Source organism: Petaurus breviceps, unplaced genomic scaffold (genome assembly GCF_028583685.1).
Source record: "Petaurus breviceps papuanus isolate PSGF00001 unplaced genomic scaffold, PetGlider_PUasm1.0 164, whole genome shotgun sequence".
Taxonomy (NCBI): Eukaryota; Metazoa; Chordata; class Mammalia; order Diprotodontia; family Petauridae; genus Petaurus; species Petaurus breviceps.
The window spans coordinates 7496956-7518721 of NW_027185735.1; the positions used below are offsets into that span (position 1 = coordinate 7496956).

The 21766-nt window shown below is 34.8% G+C and overlaps 1 protein-coding gene across 3 annotated transcripts in view; it reads right to left on the reverse strand.

The window, feature by feature from the left end:
• The window catches only part of MBIP (MAP3K12 binding inhibitory protein 1), a 36189-nt gene extending 14878 nt beyond the window's left edge, over positions 1–21311 (reverse strand). Inside the window, exons 1-8 of one of the 3 annotated variants that reach the window (XM_069082268.1) lie at positions 21114–21311; positions 17296–17415; positions 15518–15739; positions 15320–15416; positions 11628–11693; positions 11061–11213; positions 9729–9826; positions 8485–8636 (exon numbers count right to left, since the gene is read on the reverse strand). In XM_069082268.1, coding sequence (XP_068938369.1) covers positions 8538–8636; positions 9729–9826; positions 11061–11213; positions 11628–11693; positions 15320–15416; positions 15518–15739; positions 17296–17415; positions 21114–21239 — 981 coding nt within the window. In that variant the 5' untranslated portion in view covers positions 21240–21311 and the 3' untranslated portion in view covers positions 8485–8537. Of the gene's footprint in view, positions 1–8484; positions 8637–9728; positions 9827–11060; positions 11214–11627; positions 11694–15319; positions 15417–15517; positions 15740–17295; positions 17416–21113 lie in introns of those variants that run through there. The other 2 variants (XM_069082267.1, XM_069082266.1) reach the window with 2 other exon arrangements.
• Positions 21312–21766: the final 455 nt, after the last annotated feature.

A 21766-nucleotide genomic window follows, 5' to 3' on the forward strand; every position in this document is an offset into this window, starting at 1 on the left:
CGGTTTCACATTCTTAGCCCTCTCCTCAACTGAAATTGTCTTCACAATCACTAGAATTGTCTAGTTTTCCTAGACTTCTTGATCACTATGTTTTTCCATAATATGTAATATACCAAATTTGTATACATGTAACCTCCAATAGACTATAAACTCTGTGGGCAAGAATTATGCTATTTCCATCTTTGCATCTCCAACATCTAGAAAAATGTATGTGCTAAATGAATATTTGTTAAAAGAAAATAAGCAAAGACTATGCTGGGAAGCTTAGCAAATAAAGCAAAGGGAATGAGATTCTATCTAAAAAGGCGCTAACAGGGTCAATACAAGTAGAGGTAAAAGGAAGTGCCATCAAGCATAGAGGATTGGGGTCACTTACATTTTTTTTTCCTGAGGTGAAAAAAAAAGATTTTGATAAGAGACAAAGAAATTCAAATTATAAAGCTTAGATTTTTATCAATAAAGTAATAAGTTTAACTCAGAAATTCATATTCTTCAGAATATGAAATATGAATTCAGAAAAAATTCAAAATGTTTTTACATGACCAATCACCTCTTGTAGTGAGTAAACTTAATATATAATTAAAAAATTGAGATTGGAAGGAAATTTAAAGTTTAAGACAGCTTGGAAAACGCAGGAAGACTTGTGTCTGAATCTGGAAATCCTGTATTTGAATCCTACCTCTGGCCATATTGGTTATAAAACTGTAGACAAATCATGCAACCTTTCTAGTATCTGGGTCCTCATCCATTAATTGAGGATAATAAAACTAATGAGTAAAAAAGCATTTATAGGGGGCAGAGCCAAGATGTCAGAATAAAAGCACAAACTTGGCGTGAGCTCTCGCTCCAATCACTTCCAATACATGTAAAGAAAATGACTCCAAACAAATTTTAAAGCTACAGAACCCACAAAGAAACAAAGAGAAACAAATCTCCCACTAAAGGCTGCCTGGCAGGCTGACAGAAGGGTCTATTGCACAGAGCTGGGAGCCAAGCTCAGTCCCGCATGAGCAGTTCTGACCCCAGGGTGGCCCTGACCAGCAGAGGCCAGAACAGACTTCAGGAGAATTACCAGCAGCTGTGGAGGTTTCCAGACTTCTCAACCCACAAGCACCAAAGACGAAATAAAAGGTCAGCGTGGAGCTCTGTTGGAACATGGGGGACAGAAGAACATAGTCCGGAACCTGTTCCTGGGTCAAAAAGCAGCGGAGGTGCAGCAGCTGTGCAGCCCTACTGGGTGGCTGCCTCAGGAGCTCCTGGCCTGCAGACTGTAGGGGGACCAAGCAACCATTCAGAGGGTAATCTCTTTTACTTTAACCTTCTTGGATGTGGATCACAATTTAGGATAGTGGTCCTGGGGTGTGTGGCCAGTGGGCCAAAGCTTGTGGCAGCTGTAAAGAGGGTGCCCTCCTGATAGCTCTGGCAGCTGCGAAAACACCAGTGATTCTGGACAAAGCTCTCTTCATTTTGGAAGCAGAGTTCTACTGTAGCAAAGAGCTCAAAAGTCAAGTAATTGGCTGGCAATATAAGCAAGCAGAGGAAGCACAAACAGACCATAGAATCCTTCTTTTGGGGACAAAAAGGATCAAGGTATGGAGTGTGAGGAAGACAGCGAAGTCAGAACTCCGGCATCAAAGGCCTTCAAGAAAAATATGAACTGATTACAGGCCATGGAGGAGCTCAAGAAGGATTTTGAAAATCAAGTAAGAGAAGTGGAGGAAAAATTGGGAAGAGAAATGAGAATGATGCAAGAAAATCATGAAAAGCAAGTCAGCCTGCTAAAAGAGACCTAAAAATACACTGAAGAAAATAACACCTTAAAAAATAGATGAACTCAAATGGCAAAAAAGGCCCAAAAAGCCAGTAAGGAGAAGAATGCCTTAAAAAGCCAAATTTGCCAGATAGAAAAGGAATTTCAAAAATTCACTGAAGAGAATAAATCCTTCAAAATTAGGTTGGAGCAACTGGAAGCTAATGACTTTATGAGAAATCAAGATACTATAAAACAGATCCAAACAAATGAAAAAATAGAAGGCAATGTGAAATATCTCACTGGAAAAACCACTGATCTCAAAATAGATCCGGGAGAGACAATTTAAAAATTATTGGACTACCTGAAAGCCATGATCAAAAAAAGAGCCTAGACATCATCTTTCAAGAAATTATCAAACAAAATTGCCCTGATATTCTAGCAAATAAGTTCCTTATGATTTCTTTTTCCTGTTAAATAGGAATTTGAAAATAGAAATTGAAAGAATTCACTGATCGCCTCTTGAAAAAGATCCCCAAAAGAAAACTCCTAGGAATATTATAGCCAAATTCCAGAGCTCCCAGGTTAAGGAGAAAATACCGCAAGCAGTCAGAAAGACACAATTTGAGTATTGTGGAAACACAATCAGGATAACACAAGAACTAGCAGCTTCTACATTAAGGGACCAAAGGGCTTGGAATGTGATATTCTGGAGGTTAAAGGAGCTAAGACTAAAACCAAGAATCAGCTACCCAGCAAAACTGAGTATAATGCTACAGGGGAAAATATGGTCATTCAGTGAAATAGAGGATTTTCAAGCATTGCTAATGAAAAAACCAGAGCTGAACAGAAAACATGACTTTCAAATACAAGAAGCAACAGAAGCATGAGAAAGTAAACAGGAAAAAGAAATCATAAGGAACTTATTAAAGTTCAACTATTTACATTCCCACATGGAAAAACGATAATTGTAACTCTTAAGACTTTTCTCGGTATGAGGATAGTTGAAGGCAATATATATGTATGTATAGGAGGATGTATGTATATATATGTGAGTTTGGGCATAGGTATGTTCATGTATACATAGACAGGGCAAAGAGAAAACTCTTACAATGGAGGGGAAGAGCAGGAAGGTGAAAGGGAATGGGACAACCTTAATCTCATTGAATTTGGCTTAAGGAAGGAATAACATACACACTTAATTGGGTATCTTATCCTACAGGAGGTAGGGGATAAGAGGGAGGATGATAGAAGGGAGCGCAGACTGGGGGAGAGGGTATTTAGAAGTAAACATTTTTGAAAAGGGATAGGGTCAAAGGAGAAAACAGAATAAGTTGGGAGCAGGATAGAATGGAGGGAAATAGAGTTAGTCTTCCACAATATAACTACTATGGAAATGATTTGGGTTAACTACACATGTACAATCTATATAGAATGGCTTATCCTCCCAGTAGGGGTGGGTGAGGAGGGAAGAAGGGAAAAATCTGGAACTCAAATGATAAGGGGAGGCCAGGTAGCACAGTGAGTAAGAGCACCGGCCCCAGTGTCAGGATGACCTGGGGATCGAATCCAAGCTCAGATACTTAGCACCACACCCAGAAATAACTGGCCGTGTAACCTTGAGCAAGTTACTTAACCCCAATTGCTTAAAAAACAAATTTATATGCAACTGGGAAATAAGAAATATAGGAATCGGGGTATAAAAATCCATTTTGTTCTATTAGAAAGTTAGGGGGTGATAGGGTAGGATATAAGAGAGAACAGATTGTGGGAAGGGGTATTCAGTAGGCTTGCTATTTTGGGGTGGGGGTAGGGGAAAGATGGGGAGAACAAAATTGTAACAAAATCTTGTGGAAATGTTGAAAACTAAAAATAAACAAATAAATTTAAAATGGGGGGGGGGGTGAAGCATTTATAGGGGAGGCAAGGTGGTGCAGTGAAAAGAGCACCAGCCCTTGAGTCAAGAGGATCTGAGTTCAAATCTGGCCTCAGATACTTAATGCAAACTAGCCATGTGACCTTGGGCAAGTCACTTAACCCCAATTGCCCTCCCTCCCTCCCTCCAAAATAAACAAAAAAACCCAACAGAGCATTTATTAAAGATTTGTATCCCAAGCCTATACAAAGAGGAAGACATTATAGTAGAACAGTGTTATTAAGAAAAAGTATTATGGATAGAAGTCACAGGGACAGTCATTGGAGTTACAGGTAAACTGATAGTTACCATTATATATAATATACACGGAATCGATCTCACAGGGTTTTGGGGTAATATGAGTAAGTCATTTGTCAAAACAAAACCCTATAATTAATATTATAATCATATTGCAGTGTATGTCTGCTAAAACCCTCAAGTTTTACACAAAAAAGATAAAAGAAGTAAAAGGTTAGCTGAATTGATGGATATACATCATCCAAGCAAGAAAAAATTTCCAACTCTTGTGGGAAGAAAGGAGTTGACTGATGTAGAAAGGAGAAAACATATGTGGGCATATCTTGTAAAGAAAAACCAACTTCCAGGCTGGGATTCTAATTTGTAGATACCTTAATCCCTTTGTTAACCCAAAGTTTCCAACTGAGTTTATCAGGGCATAACTTCTGGCTCAAAATCCTTTAGTAGACCCTCAAATACTAATATGATAGAATTTTAACTCCTCAGAGGGGCAATTAATTTCTGATTACTACTCTACCTAAATCCTCTGCTCTAGCCAAACTGATTCATTCATTGTTCACAGAACATGCTATACTTAGCCCTGCTTCTCTGTACTTTTGCTCAAGCCATGCTCTCTTTCTTCTTCTCTTTTAAGTCCTTTCTTCAAGGACAACCAAATCCTACTTCTTTCATGAATCATTCACTCGTTATCCTAGCTCCCAGTGATAAACTGACTTATACAATTCACTTAGCACTCAAAATGTTAAATGTTTCTCAAAAAGAAAATTAACATTAGGCATCTGTCCTGTCTCTCTATTTCTAATACATATACAAGATAAAGATGAAAGAAAAGCAAATTAATATGTGCTGAGTACTAAATGAGTGATACAGGCAAATTTTACAGGAGATGAAAGGGAAGATATGCTGTGTAATTAAGGTATCTCCAACACAATTTGTTAAACTGGTGACACTGAAAAAAAATGGACAAAAGGACAGATATTAGACAAATATTTTACCCATTTCCTTTTAACAAATATAAATCAACTGCTACAAAGAGACAAAAAAAATCACAATGGTCAGAAAACAAAGTAGTACAATGCAAAGACAATACAAAGCTCTAGACTCAGAAGACCTAGGATCAAATCCCACCTCTGTTGCTCACTATCTGTGTGACCCTGAACAAATCACTTTGCCTTCCTCTGCAGTAATTTTTTCTGGGATGAGGAGGTTGGACTAGATGGCCACTGAGGTCTTTTCCAATTCTAGATAAGTAATCCTAGGATCTATGAGTCTTTCTAAGCAGGAAGATATGATAGTCAAAGGTAATATTTATTTGCAAAGTGAAAGGAGAAGGATTGTAGAAAATAAGCATGGAATAAAGAGTAGGAAGGAGCTTGATGACAAAAAGAAAGTCTCCCTATACACTAAAATTTTTATGGCAGCACTTTCCATGGTAGCAAAACAAAAACAAACAAACCCAAAACCCAGAAACAAAATAAGATGCCCTTTGATGAAATTTTAATCACTAAACTTGACCCTGCAGAAGAGATATGAGAAGAAAACCCTGCTTTTTTGCAGAGCTGAGAGACTATGGCTACAGAAGATAATATATAATGACAATTTTTTAAATATGCTGTTAGCTTTGCAGAACTTAAATTTTTTCCCCCATTATTACAAGGGATGGTTCTCTGAGAAGAGGTGGAGGAGGGGCATAGTAGAAAATGCAGGTGATGTAACAATAAATGATATCAATAAAACACTTTTTTTAAAGAATAGGATCAATGGAAGGAAAACTAGCTTGGAGAAGACTTAATAAGAAATTCAATTAAATGAAGCACAGCATCCTGAAAGAATAAAGAGAAAATTATAAGATGCATCAGAGGAAAAATGGAAGAAATCTGTCAAGATTTCTAAAACAAGTTTTTCCCACAAGTGACAGGGAAGCCACCATATTTTGTCTCCACCATCACAGTACCTGATATAAAGTAGTGATTTCACTAAAGAAAAGAAAAATAGGAAGAAAAATTGGATCAGAATAAGACAAAGAAGAGAACAACACTGTGCTGGAGCAAACACAATTTTTAGGGCACTGAGAAACTAATTCTTAAGATATTTCAAAGATGAGAGGATATCAAATGCTTAGAGAAAATCACATTATCTTATTATTATTAAAATTTTTTTTTATCTGCTTTTTGGAGAGGGGAAGGCAGGGCAATTGGTGTTAAGTGACTTGCCCAAGGTCACATGGCTAGTAAGTGTTAAGTGTCCAAGGCCAGATTTGAACTCAGGTCCTCCTGACTCCAGGTCTGGTGCTCTATTCACTGTGCCACTTGCCACCCCACATTATCTTCTTATTACTTAAGAAAAGTGTTTGAGATAAAGTCAATAAGGATATACCTATTTTTCTTATATCTACAAAATCTTTAAGAAAATAAGCTAACTAATCACAAAGAATGGGAACAAATTTAAGAATTTAGGCCATAATGCAGTACTGGATGAATAAACTATAAAGCTGGTCTATCGGAATATGTATACTAGACAAAAGCTGGAGGAAAGATCACCTCTGGTAAACTATGCAATGCTTTTAATGATCCCAAGCTTTTACCCGAAAGAAAATCTTTTTATGAATATTCTGGTGATACTGTTCAATTCCTAGTCATGAAACAGCAAATGTTCAAAGTATTAAAGTTTGGGTGACCTTTAACCCATGGGAGAAGCATACAGTGGGAATGAGAAGGCTGCAGCATTATCAGAGAAAGAGAAGTGGTACAAAGGATACCATCAGAGCAATATCTTAATAGAAATAGAGGACGCCTGAACACTGTTCAAGAGAGAACTGATAGGCAGTCTGTGTGCTCCATTGAAACTGACACAATATTAAGAGATCTAAAGGAAGGTCCTCACTCGGAGTGGGTGGATCCTGTAAAAAGGACTTTGGGAGAACATGAATAAAAATCAGAGGCCTCACTGGGATCCTTACAAATAAAGGAGCGATTTATATAGTGAGATCCTTCAAAGTCTAGTCAAATTAGTTCACTGAGGTGTAATAGTAATGGAATTTAAAGATCCCCCTGTATTGGTTTGGTTTTTGGGTTGTGTTAAAACCCAGAGCTTGTGAATCCCACTTGTGGGATGGACTTGTTGACGTGAAAAGAGAGGGCTGAACTGGGAGGAGCTAGTGACGTAAATTTAGAGAGACACAAGAAAAGAGAGAGGCAGAAGAATTTTTTTGGAAGTAGCATCTTGGAGGCAGAGAGAGACTGAGAGGATGGCTGAAGGCCAGTTTGAATTGCCCAGGACTTTTGAGAGCTGCCAAGGATTGAGGAGACATGGCTGTTACGCTGGTACTTTGTCTGTCTGTTTTGATGTTGTTTTGCCAGATTTGTCCACTGGTGAAAGACAGTCCTGTTGTTGCAGAGGTCCCGGAAGTTGCTGTTGGTTCAGAGCTCCTGAGACTGTTCTGCAGACAGAGAATGAATTCTGTCCACTGGTGAAGGGCAGTGCTGTTGTTGCAGAGGTTCTGGAACCTTGCTGTTGGTTCAGAAGTCCTGAAGAAGGATTTTCTTGTTGTATGTTTACAGAAATCCTGGAAGGGAGTTTTGCTAATGTTTTCAGGGGTCTTAGGACTGTTCTGCAGACAGAGAATGACTTAATGAAGACACTGGCAATGTATCTTGTGGCCTTGCTAAGCTTTGTCTCCCCAGGAACAAAGATTGCTGAGAACTTGCCTCTTGTCAAGATGAAGAAAAGACCTCTCTTTGGGTATTAAATGCTGTGTTTAAACTTGTTGTAACTCTGGGGTAGATTCAATTGTGATCCAAGGGTGGGGAACTTTTGACTTTTTTTGCGCTCTGTGATTGAACAAATGAATGTACTTTACTTATGATTGGAAACTAATCTCCATTTGAGAAGAGGGACTTTGTGATGGACTAAATGAATGTACAGCCTAGGGGTAGAGTAGTATTTAGAAGAGGAACTTTGTGATTGATTAAATGAATGTAAAGTCCAGGGGTGGGGTAGTACTTGATTGAATTACCCTTGGTAAATGCTGTATTTTGAATGATGCTATATTTTGATTTTCTCTGTTCATAATTTTTCACTGAATAAAATGGAGAGCACCTATGCTGGTGTTTTGAACCTTGGGAAGTTGCCTTTGCTTGGCATTGCATGGGGGCAGTTTTTTCATACCTCTTTGTAGCTCTGATATTTAGCACATGTAGTATGAGCTTGGTAAAAAGTTTATTTTAGATCTGAAGGGCTTATTTTATTATAAAACTGTACATGATACTAAAGTCAACAGAAAGATTTTCGTAGGGGGGCGGCTAGGTGACACAGTGAGTAGAGTGCCGGCCCTGGAGTTAGGAGGACCTGAGTTTGGATCTGGACCCAGTCACTTAACACAAAAAAACTAGCCATGTGACTTTGGGCAAGTCATCTAACCTCCACTGCCCTCCAAAAAGCTTAAAAAAAAAAAAAAGATTTTGGTAGGTAAAACAAGGCTACAAAAGAACAGCAACAGACTGAGGAGATGATCAAATGACACCAAGTACCTACATGATCAATGAATCTGGAGTCAGGAAGATTTGAGTTCAAATCCAGTTTCAGGCATTTATTAGCTATGTGACCCTGGGCAAATCACTCTGTTAAGCCACTGGAGAAGGAAAAGGCAAACCACTCCAGTATTTTTGCCAAGAAAACCCCATGTCCACTGGTGTCACAAAGTACCAGACATGACTGAAAAGATGTAACAACAAATGAAACAGAAAAGGAGATAAATTAAGATTCTCAGAAAGAAAATGTCAGGCAATAGTACAAAAAACAGTGATTCATTCAAAAATTTCTGAAATGCTTTCTACATATAACTCATCAACTTAAGGTTCTTAGGAAGACACACAAATAGTTAATATTCTTGCCCTCATAGTATTTCTGATCCGAATGAGATAATATATGTAAAAAGAAAAATATTACAGATTAAAATATAGATATATAAATGGAATATAAAAATATAAATATAAAGAGGAATATAAAGAATGAGGAAGAAATAATTAAAGGTGAAGAAGGGAGACTTTAAACAGTAGGTAATATATGTTTGGGGCTTAAAAAGATGGGAAGAGAATGTGAACAAAGGCATTCCAAGTATGAGTAAAAAGTGTTAAAAGCAGAAAAGTGAGTAGTTTTTGAATAAAGGTAAATAATCCAGTTTGATTAGAATACAGAAAAAGAGTAAGAAAAAGCTGGCAAAGAAAAGGAGGGTTAGAAGTAAATTTTTGTAAGACCTCAAATCCCAAGCGAAGGAATATGGTTTGTACTCAGTATGCAACATTTTTCTTAAGAAGCACACTGTAATTTCTAAATGTTACTATATTCAAAATATTGTTTTCAGTTACTTCATAAGAATTTCTCAAAGAAGCCAAAGTTTCATTAACAAGATTAACCTAGAAAAAATTTTACCTTTTCATTATTCTAAATTCAGATGTGTACAACTTTTTTCCCCTAAAGCAATATGCTACTTAACAACTCTAAAAAGGGTATATAACATTTTCAGAAAAGTAAGAAAAATACTAAAATATTCTAAGGAAAATTAGCTTAGGACCTTTAGTTTACAAAATACTGACTAATAAGATGCTTTCAAAACAAAATCAGATTTTTGTGCTCTTGGGGGAAAAAGGGGAAGTGAAGGGAGTGGAAGGGAGGGAATAGGCATTTATTAAAAGCATTTATTCTGTGTTAAGCCTTAAAAACTCACTATGTGCTAAGCCTTACAAATATTATTTCATGTGATATGAAATATGAAACATAAAAAGTAAGAAAGTAAATTTTACTTACAACAGATTGAAAATATTCAGGGGAAATGCCTTCCAATTCCAAGATTTTATCCTCAAGTTTTTTAATTCTCTGATAAATATCTCTAGGTACTGGGCCACCTAAAGAAAATTTTTCAAAAAACTTTTAAAAATGATCTGACCTTGTTATTTTGACTTTTAAAACACACTGTTAAAAGATTTTTATACAATTGACCTGGTAAGGTCTATCGACTAATTCGTATCTCATACATAAAAAATGAAGTACAAGGAAACATTTTCTTTACTTATAGCAATATATACTTTGGGGCATATCATACTAAGCCTATCCTTTTCAAAACACTACATTACATGCGTTATCAAGAGTTCTTGGTGCTTAGCATGTTCTTTATAATGTCCATGCTATTTGAAGAGGGTTTTAACATGGCTTTTGAGGAGGGCATTAGTTGTTTTGGATAACGAAAATCCAGTTACTACTATTATATGGAACAGCATGCAGATTTATCAAATCTCTTTCAATTTTCATTTTCTCTACTATTTGCCACACTTTCTCCTATTAGTCAGAAAATTTTCCCTACTCTTTGGAATATAGCAATGTATCTAAAATATCCTATAATCTTCTTTGAATAGCTAAGATATATAAGGCAGATAGCTAAGACCACACAAATTTCAAGTTTATAGTTAGGCAAAAACTTAAAATAATTAACCTAGAAAATTTCCTGTGGAAGTACAAAATCTCCAAGGAGAATTATTATTAAATATGTAAGTTTTTTGAGAACTTCATTTTTAACCTGGTATACCTTAGTCCTCATGCTTCAGAATAAAGAGGTGATACATAATTAAGATTATAGTAAAATCTCTCTGAGGAAAGAAAAGTTAAAAACCACAATTTATGTTATAGTCATGAGTTGATCATTTCAGTTCACAAAGGGTAAAAAATTCCTTTGATAAATACTTTTTATCATATACTTTTAGAGTTGGAATAGAAAGCCTTTAAGTATTCTTACAACTTCATTTTGACTTTTATTTATTCATTTTTTTTTAAAGAAACTCAAGAGGCATAAGTGACTGGTCTACCAGGATTTTAATACATATCTTTTTTAATTTGTAATCCACACTTGGAAGTTTTTCTTTTCTTTTTTTACTTGAGTGTCAACAAGACTTGTACCAGTTTACAAGACAGTCTTAAATCACAATTTAGGAAGAGAAGACTTTTCTGAAACCTCAGAATAAGAATATCCTTCCTTTTTGCCATTTTAGGTCCAGAGTGCCTTCCTGAACCAAGAAAGAATAAACACAGAAATTTAATATTTTATAAATAAAAAATTTTATCTATTAAAATAGCATACTCACTTACCCGTATGTAATCGCAAATGAGTTTCAATATTTTGCAGTCTTTCCTCTACAGCCTGGTTCCCACAGTCACGAAGCATGTTATTAATTTTATGACCAGTCCCCTGTGTTCCTTCAGTTCTAGTCTGTGGACCATATGTATTCACAACTCTAGAAACTAAAGTGCCAAGAAATTTTTTATCATGAGCGCCCAAATAATACTTTTTGATCATTTTAAAGAACCATTTACGTCCATGTTCCCACCACTTCCAAATGCAGGTATAGAAAAAGTCAAAAGTTTTGCTTAAAAAGAAAAAAAAAACATTTTCAAGGTTTGAAACTAGGGAAGAAAGCATTACATCATTAAGCATATAGTCTTGATTAGCACAAGTTTTACTGATCTTTTAAAAATAAATTCTTTATTTATTAAGTGACTACTATATGCCAGGCATCTTGTTAAGAGCTTTATAAATAAAATTTCATTTCATCTTTACCACAATCCTGTGGGGTAGATGTTATCATTATCCTATTTTATAGTTAAGGGAACTGAGGCAAACAGCAGTTAAGTGACTTGAATCATATGGTTACTTACCCTTGATATGACTTTTAAACCCTGGATAAGGGGTAAAAACAGCATCAGTCCTTGCACAGCTATTCTCTAAGGAAAATTCAGAAAAGTATAATGATGTCAAATAGTCACTTACAAAGTGCAGAGTTTTATAATTTCCCAAGTAGCTTAGTATTAAGAAATGTGGTAGGAAAATTGCATTCTTCATAAATACTGAAATATAAAACACTACTAAACAAGAACACAGTTAGAGTTTTGTCTTATCTATAACTTCTTAGGTAATTTTAGATCTCTCATGAACAGAAAAAATGTTTTTAAAGTGTCTCAGAAATTTAGTTTTATGTATACACCTTGGGTCATGTGAAATAATATTATTAAGTCAATGCTATACTTTCAAAACAGCCAATGCTACAGCAGAAAAAGTCCATAAAGCACTAATAGAAGAACATATTATTCCTAAGTGTCAGAGAGATTTTATTCCTTCTATTCCAAAACAGAGCTAATTATACTGATTTGGTATTTTAAAAATGTTTAGTATCTTTTATATTTATTGGCATTGAGAATTAAAAAGGATAAGCTTTTAGCTATTTAAATAAATTACCTATTTAAAATACCCCTTATTTTTTCTAAGAGCTGTATCACAGGAAAGAGCTTTGAGACTTAAGAGTAGATTATATATAAAAATCCTTTAGCCACAGAAGAAAAGCCTTTCTCTTGAAATTTTCAAACAGATTAGAATTTACCCAGGAATTTTTGTTTCAACTTGGCCAGGTAAAAACACCATAATTGTAACTAAGTTCATACTTAAGACTGGAAGGCAATTTTTGCTTTTGTACTGGACTGGTGATTTCATCAAGAGTAAGAAGTTGTTAAAAAGGAACTTTTACCAATGAATATTAACATCTGCTCTGTATTTTATATTATACTCTTAAGAGAGTTGTCAGAGACACTAAGAGATTAAGTGACTTGCCCAGGGTCATACAGACCCATTTTCAAACAGAACTTGTAATAAGATTTTCTTAACTCTAAGGTTGGCTCTCTAGCCACAATGTCACATTGCCAACTACAAATTAACATGAGACCAAAAGAAAGGTAAAAAGCTACTGGCAGAACAAAAGCTATAAAACAAAACAAAACAAAACAAAACACTAATTAGAATCAAAGAATACTGATTGACTTCCTGAACCATTTCTATTTTTTAGCTAGTCAAAAACTCTACAAAATGGATAGTAGCTTAGAATTCTTTTTTAGGTGGAGGTGGGTTACAGACCTATAATTTTTAAAATCACAGATGTCATTAGTATAGGGATCTTGGGGTGTACAAACTCCTTTCACCAATGCAGTTGGCAACATGATTCATGGCTTCTGAAAGTTATCTGGGCTGTTAAAAGTTTATGTGTCTAGTCTAAGATCACAGAACAAAAGTTAGAGGCATGAAATAATGTCTTCCAAACCACAAGGTTGGCCTCTATTTCCTTTTGGATAAGAAATTTGAAGAAAAATTCTATTTCTATTAATGAATTTTTTTTTAAAACTGTTTTCTAAAAATAAATGTATAAGTATTAGTGAACACAAATTGTTAAAATACAAAAAGGGGAGGCAGCCTGGGACAATGGAAAGCATCATGGGGATTAAAAAAAAACCCAATTATAACAAAAATTCATCCTTTTTCAGAGCTAAGATGGTAAAATATCTCCATTTAGCAGGTCACCCACAAGAATTTCAAACACACATATTATGGCGAATGTCTAAGTACAGATAATTATTTGCTTAAAATTCTTTATACCTCTGTTTTTAGCCAGCAAAGAACTCTATGGGTCAAAGAATCTCGTTGAGTATTTCAATTTTTGTCAACTTCTATTCCCTATACATTTATATTTAAGAGTTAACATGGAGAACAGAAAAGTAATAGTAAGGACACATGTCTCTCTTCCTTCAAAAAACACTTTCTCATATGCTGCAGATGGATTGCTAAAATTTGCAAATGAAATTCTGTCAATGCATTGTATCTGTTTTTTTAAAAAAAATGCTACTACAAAAGATATATATACATTTATATGTTATATATCTATACATATACATGTACCAACATAAACTTATTATTGAGTGCCTATCATGTTAAGTCTTGGGATATATATATATAATGCACGTTGACATTCAGTCATTTCAGTTGTGTCCAACTCTTTATGATCCCATCTGGGGTTTTCTTGGCAAAGATGCTGGAGTAGTTTGCATTTCCTTCTCCAAAACACACATACCACACACACACGTATGTGTGTGTGTGTGTATATATATTTTCATGTATATACATATAAACACATATTATTATTATTTTTATAAAGCAATCAGGGTTAAGTAACTTGCTCAAGGTTACACGGCCAGTTATTTCTGGGTGTGGTGCTGAGTATCTGAGCCCAGATTTAATACCCAGGTCATCCCAACACTGGAGCCGGTGCTCTTACTCGCTGAGCCACCTGGCCGCCCCTATACATATTATTTATGTGTATACACACACAGGCACACAAATATATAATCAGGGAAATGTGTCTATATAATAGTGCTTATACTAGGGAAAGTTGAATCAACATAAATTATTAAATAGGAACTTAAAAGGAAGAAGTGTTATTGCTTATCTTATCTGATGCTTGAATGTTTCTGTTAATTAGCTAAGGGATTTGAGAGGAAAAAGGAAGTATTTGGAGAATGAATTCTTCTTATATTTTTCTAATGAGAACTTGTGCTCTAATGATTACTATGATAATTGATAACGAGCTTTGTCAGTGCTTCCCAACATTTTTCATTCTCTGGCAGAACCTTTACTCAAGAATCGGATGGAAACCGACAAATACACACCTTAGTGCAATAAAAGGAGAAAAATTATGACAAACATTTCTGTACTCAACTGATACAGCACAATACAAAACATAATAATTCCAAGTTGGAAAAAAAGTCCCAAAAAGCAACTTCTCACTTTTTCAAGGAATACTACCTCTTCTCTAAATTCATTTAATGTCCTGGAAGAAGCACTTTAACATAACACTATTTATAATTATGAAATTTTAGACAAATGGTTTCCACTCACTGTTAGGGCAAAGCACTTTGTCCCTCCAATCTTAAAAAAACAAATCTATAGACTTTATTTTAATTTATAAAATACGAACTACTCTGAAAAGGGAAATAATATGATTATTCATCTAAAAACTGCTATTACAATATCCTACTCTACTTCATTCTTAATACTGAAGAAGCATTTACCTTGGCCTAGTCCTCAAAACATTTCTTCAAGTAGCCCATTTTAAAATTTATTTTTAGGGATCTCTTTTGTATTTCCATCACATTTATTTCTAAAAGACAGCAAACCTTCCCTTATAACAAAAAAGAATGAAAAAATATCAGGAATGCAAATCAGCAAAACCACCATAATCTGAGATTATATATAATATTCTACACCAATAGTTTCCCACTCCTTTAATGGTGGGAGATATATTTCCTCAACTCTGTAGCATAGCTTGGTCATTGTAATTAAGAGTTTTTAGTTTTATAAACCATTCTGTTATTAAGCAAGAAGAAAAATCTTTATAATTGATCTTAAAAGAAACATAAATGAATTCTTGATTTTACAGATTTTTAAGAGCTAAGAAATTTTAAAAAGAGAACAAAAAGTATCTCTAAATAAATAAAATTACCTTAAGATCAAATTCTGGCTGGATATTTACCTTGATTACAATCAATTACATTACAAAATTCCCTGACATTGTTTTCATTGATCTCAGCTTGCTTTCGTTCAATGAACGCTGATATTCTCCTGTCAATCTGCAGGTAATAAATAAGTTCATATGTACACATATTGTTGAAACAGTTTCATTTTCTTAAAGAAAACTTTTAAATTCAAGACAAAAAACACCTATGCTTACTTCTGCTTTTCCAGCTTTTATCTGGACTACTTCTGGATCAAAGTTAATTTCCTTGTCTTTAAGAACTCCCAAAGTACAATCTTTGTATTTTTCTTCTGCATTTAGGTTATCATCAGGGCATATTTTTGAATCATTTTTGTTGACTGATTTTGTTTTATCAGCCTCTTCAATGGCAGTTATATTTTCCTCTTTAATCAGGCACTGAAGTCTTTCTAAAAAAGGCTTAGAAAAAAAGCATGAGCTTATTTGATGGTGTTTAAACTGACCAAGATTAAATTAATTATAATTTTAACCAACATTCCTACTTGAATTCAATTTTTAAAAGTTATTAAGTTTAAATTTAGTATTTTGGCATTTATAAATTTGACTACACAGGACGATTTGTAGTTTTGTGCTGCCATGATTATCATCATTTGTCATAGAGTTGTGAGAAACTTAAGAAATCTAAAACTGTCTTTGAAGGAATCACCCTGTTATTTTGTGCCAAATCAAAGGCTCAGCCTCTGGCACCAATGTCACTTAATTAACATGTCATTCAAATGCCTACTCAGAACACTAAGGCTTAGTATTTTTCCTCCTTAACATGAGAGCCAGTGCTCTTACTCAGTAAAGCCCTGCATTATCACTACATCACTGAAGATTCTCCACTTGAAACTGCAGTTGGTCAAAGTGTGGGAGAGAACACAGACATGAAATATATAGGTGTTATACTGAACACTTATGCTTTTCCTGTCACGGTAGGTTATCTCCTTAGGTCACAAAATGAAAGAAGTTTCTTTCAACATAGCAGAAAATGAACACTTATCACTAACATGACAAAAAATATATCAAACCTAATGTATAACGTAAATTATCTCACCTATTTTCCTCCTCCCTCCCAATAATTATTACTTCCAACATGAAGTAGTTGGATTTTAGCATAAAGTCCTTGAAGTAAAGGAAGAGATGAATATTAATATATATTCCAGTTTAAATAAAAACATTTTTAAGTCACATTTCTTCCACAGGTATACTTTTGTTTCCTATGTTACAGCAAGTTTTTTATAACATCACACAACATTTTAATGCCACTAAAGTGAACAATCCAAAACCATTTAATACCATACAATTTGAATTTTCTATATAAAAATTTACACAATTACCAATACAGAGTCATTTGATTAGAAGCCAGAAAGGTCACCATACTGTTCATATAGGGAAGTGATGCACTCAAATAACACAATACTACTATACATCTAACAGTGTAATGTCTATTTCTGATAGAAAAGATGCTATAAAAACTGTTAAGGAAAATTATCAGATAATATAGTGACTGGCTACTTACTAACATGAGACAATAACATAGAAATTACTTTCTTTTAAAAAACTAAGCCGAAAATGTTTAATTGCAATAGACACTGCAGGATGTGTCATGCTGAGATAATGCCACTTCTTAAACCACTGAAAGCACTCCATGAGCCTCCAAACTCACCCAAGGCATGGAATCATTATCATAGCATGACACACACCTGCCGTGTCTTATTGCTTAATTATAACCCACCATAGATGAAACTGTACTGAATTTACAATGCAGGTCTAGAATTGAATAGAAATGGATTCATTCAATCTTCATAACCCCATCAGTAACTGGTCTAGTCTTACAACTGTTCTGAAACCTATCTGTAACCTTGTATTAATAGTGTTAAGCTAAAAATAATTGAAATGTTATAAGCTTGTAATTTTACTACAATTAGATTCTATTCTCACAGTCAAGTTAATGTGTCCAACAAGATATTTACCTGAAAATATAAAACGTGTTGTTCAAGAGCACTAAAGAGCAATGCTGGCTGGAGCGCTGAGAGGCTCTGAAGCTTGTTCCAATCGATTGTAATTTTCACCACATCATCTCCAAGGTTAAGCTTCAAAAGGGCAAAACAGCACCATCACAAAAATTACACCATTACATTGTACACATGTGCTGTCACAAAAAAATGGGATTTTTACAGAGCAACACATATACCTATCTTAGTCAAAGTTATCAATCTTATACTCTTAAGCTAAAAATTAATAAGTTCCTATTTTAAAGATATTAGAATCCTGAATATTTAACAAAAGAACAGGCATGGTCTCACACCCTAAAGGGGTTAAATTCCATGTCATAGGATTGCCTTATAGGTGAAATTGCCTTATAATAAGATATTTTGGGTACTTTAGTCCCTAAACCCCTTGGATTGGGCTGACGGTAGATTTGCTTCATACTGAAATCAACTCAAATCAGAGTGAGTTTCTAACATGCACATCACTTTAAGTTAGCTAAATATATCTACTGTATATCATTTGTCCTCTGTTATTAATCATACTTCTATTGACTGCCTTCTCCACCAAACTTTTATATTTGTAAATTAAATATATAGGTTATGAAACACACACACACACACACACACATATGATAAGGTTTAAAAACACTATTATCAAAAAATTATCCAAACCATGATTTATTTATTTGATCATTAAAGGAAAAAGTGAAATACGATTTAACTCTTCTGAATACAAGTATACATTTGTATATGGAATGGATCCCTTGTTTAAATAAAGTCCCATAAACATGAGACTTTTAATAAATTTGCAAGTTGCTTAATTATATTAAGCAATGTGGCATTAGAAATATATCTATGGTTGGTATGCAACATTTATGAAAAGTAACCAAAAATAATATTACGTTACATGCTAGCATAAAAAGTACTGTAATGCCGAGTTTAAAGAAATGTAACTGTTTTGCATTATTACTTTTGTAACAATTCAGTTTTTGTAAAAGAAAGTATTCCAAATCCTTCATGAGTTCATATAGAGGGGATAAAATGTAAAAAAACAACAACACTACGAAACAATGCAAAATGGTTCTGTTATAAATGGAAGAACATCCTGATGTGAAAAACACTAGTTTTTTAGATTCTGGTTCTAACTTTTAAAAGTCTATTTCAGAGACATAGAAAGAAATATGAGGCAATGACAATGGTGAATTAATCACAATGTGTATTTTCTAAAATGTCATATAGATTTCATAGGCTAACAAATATAAGCACCTTACTTGGTAATGAATCCATAAAGTCCAAACAACAAATATTTTGTAGAGAATGAAGGTTTCATTAATTTTGATTTATTATAAAAGTATTAAGATTTCAATTGAATGTAATTGTTTTCAATTAAAAAAATCTAAAAAACTTCATTTAAATGTAGTGGTAATTTTCATTTTAACTAAAAAAAATAACTATTCACTATAACCTTCAATAGTAGTGAAATTAACTTAAACATCTGGTATCATTGAACATGTAAGAATCGACTGACTCCACAACCTTTATTAATCTTTCATTCAGAGGACCATTTCTCTTTTGCCATTCTGAAAAGAAATTAATAACAATGCTAAAATATTCAGGTTCAAAACAAATGAAAAACAGTCAAAGGGCCAATAGGGGCACACTACAAAGTTAAAAATTAACTTTTAAGCTTTAAAATTAAATTAAAATTAAAGAATTTTGAGGGAGCATGTACATTAAAACATTTAATATTTTGTTCCCTATCAAACAATATCAATAATTAAGAGCATCATAAACACTAACTTTAAGCAAAGATGATCATGCAAATTTTGTGATTTGGCTTCTTGCAAAAGCAAATAATGACCTAAAGTGATACTATAAATACTTTTGCTTTTATTCAAATTTCTAAATAATACCTCAGAAGGACAGATAAACAGCAATATGGTCAGTATTTTGATTAGCTATCAAACTGAACTAATTTTGGTTTCTGAATGATATCATCTTCTCTACACATATTTAACAGTGACATATATTATGTAAATTTTACTCATGTGACTATACCAGTACCTAGAGTCTAGAAAACACACATAAAGATATAATCTGCAGGAAATATGCCTTTGAAAAAAATCTGGAATGTGAAAACTTTCATATAATTCACTGCAGTAACTTTCATATAATTTAATGCATGAACTAACTTCCTTTTAAAATTCCACCTATCATGGGAAAAAATTACCTCATTTGTAAATGATTTTAACAGAATTTTGTGTAATTTTATATTTACCTCCATTCTAATTCATGATATCAAGCTCCAATTGCTTTGATCTTTTTTTTTCCTTTTGTTTAAAGGAAGTTAGAATAGCTAAACTTAAGGCCTAAAATGTTAACATTTAAAATAAAGTCCTTTCTCAAGTCATATCCTTTAGAATACTTAAAAAAAAAAAAACAAACTACCAAGTTCTTGAAAAAAAGGTCTGAATATGCATGCTGCTTAATAATTTCCACAGATAACCGTTCCAGATTTGGTTGAATATCAAAAAATGTCTCCACAGGGATGACTAAAAATAAAAGCACTTTTTTTTTCTTACCCCACACAAACACACTTGCAAAAATAATCAGATGAATAAAGCTACCATGACAAATCAGAAGTTCTGATTATTTTGTTTATGAATTTAGCCTATCACACAGTTAAGTGCCTCATAAGATTATTAAAGCAGTTGTTATCAGGCCCTGTACCTAGGAGACTTTTACTTTTTTTTTTTTTAAACAGCTAAATAGGTTTTCTTTGCTAATTGAGATGGGCTGGGGGTACAGAAAGGTTACTAACCAAAAAATTTATTGTCAAGTTTCTACTTAGACCATATAACCATAATTTAAATATGCCAAGATCTCCAAAGAGGTAGTGAACAGATTATTACAAGAAGTACTTAACTTTTTTCTTTTAAACAGTTTTAAAAATGCAAATAAAAAACCGGCTTTTAATTTTCCATTTTTAAGTAAGAAATAAAAATTATTTCCAAACACCGCGACTAAGTGGTCTTTATTACCCATTTCGGCTTCAGTACGCCCATGAGGCATCAAAAGTAGCCTAGTCTCATGATCTGAATAAATAAGTTATTTTTTTCTCTATTAAAAAAAATGAATGCAATATGACCAACTAGGGAAAAAACGTAAACAAAATTACTATTCATTCATAGGTCACAAAAATAGTGGGGGAATAAAATTTCCCAAACGGGGAGGGAATCTTCTGTCTCCAGATACCTTCTTACAGAAGGTTAAGGCACATTTTTTCCATCTCAAAGGAAACAAGAAAGATGTCCGATCCGGCGCTCCCGGCTTCGGCCAGTCCCTGGGAGGGGGCTTATCCGCCTTCCTCCTAGCCTGGTCAGTTTCTCTCGCCGGACAGCTCCTCTTCCGCTTCTTTTTCCCCTTCCCTTTCTTTCTCTCTCTCTTTTTTAAATGGGTTTGGGGAGGGAGGGACGGAAGGGAATGGGAATCACCGCAAATGACCCCCTAAGATGAGCGTTAGGAAGAATGTAAGGCGGCTGTACTAGCAGAGCAATCCTGGCAGAACTCTAATTCTCTCCTGCTTGGGGCAGCAAGCCCACAAGCCCCGCAAACTTCGTCAACCCAGATGACATAGAAGAACCTCAGTCAACCCTGCTCTCTGGTAAATAGAGGCGAAAGGAAGAGAGGAGAAAGGGAGAAGAGAGAAGAGAGGAAAAAGAAAAGAGGAAAAAGGAGAGAGGGAGAGAAAGAGAGGGGAGAGAGACAGAGACAGAGAGAGAAATGCCGTCGTCATTTACCTGCCCTGTAAGGGTGCGGAGGGAGCGGAGGAAACCAACCAGAACCTCTCGGTAGAGGCTGCAACTTTGATCCGGGTTCTTGTCAATGCCTCGGGGGTGCCCCGATAGCCCCACAGGAGCAGCCATGACACCTCCCCAACTGCTGCCGAGGTTCCCGTTTAGTCCCGCCCCTTTTGCGCTTCAGTTTTCGTCGCGTTATGATGACATCACAGAAGCGGTCTCACGGTTAGTTCGGTAGTCTGGGGCCCCACCCCTTTCTATCTGACTGGCAAACCTGAGGACCAATCAGGTGATGGGAAGAAACAGCCTTTCCAGTCCATTCCTGCCTCTCTTCTCTGCAGTCATTCTGTGATAGGACTGTGTGAGGACTAAGTCCGAACTGTTATATATCTTTTATGGTATCTTAGGCGTTAAAAGTTGTAGGGTATTGTTTTTCTCTAAGTTTGCTAAAACATTAGGGTGATGTAACCTGGTGATGAGAAGGCCTTGATTCCCATGGAGGTGGAGATATGTTCGATCGCCTTTCTACTGGGCCATGTGTGCTGGACCCTTCCCTAAGGGACAGCAATTTCTGATTGATCAGAGTGGGGGAAGTTGAAGATGATTGGCTACAGAGTCAAGAGGAGTAACAGCTTGTACTTTTCCTTTGGAAT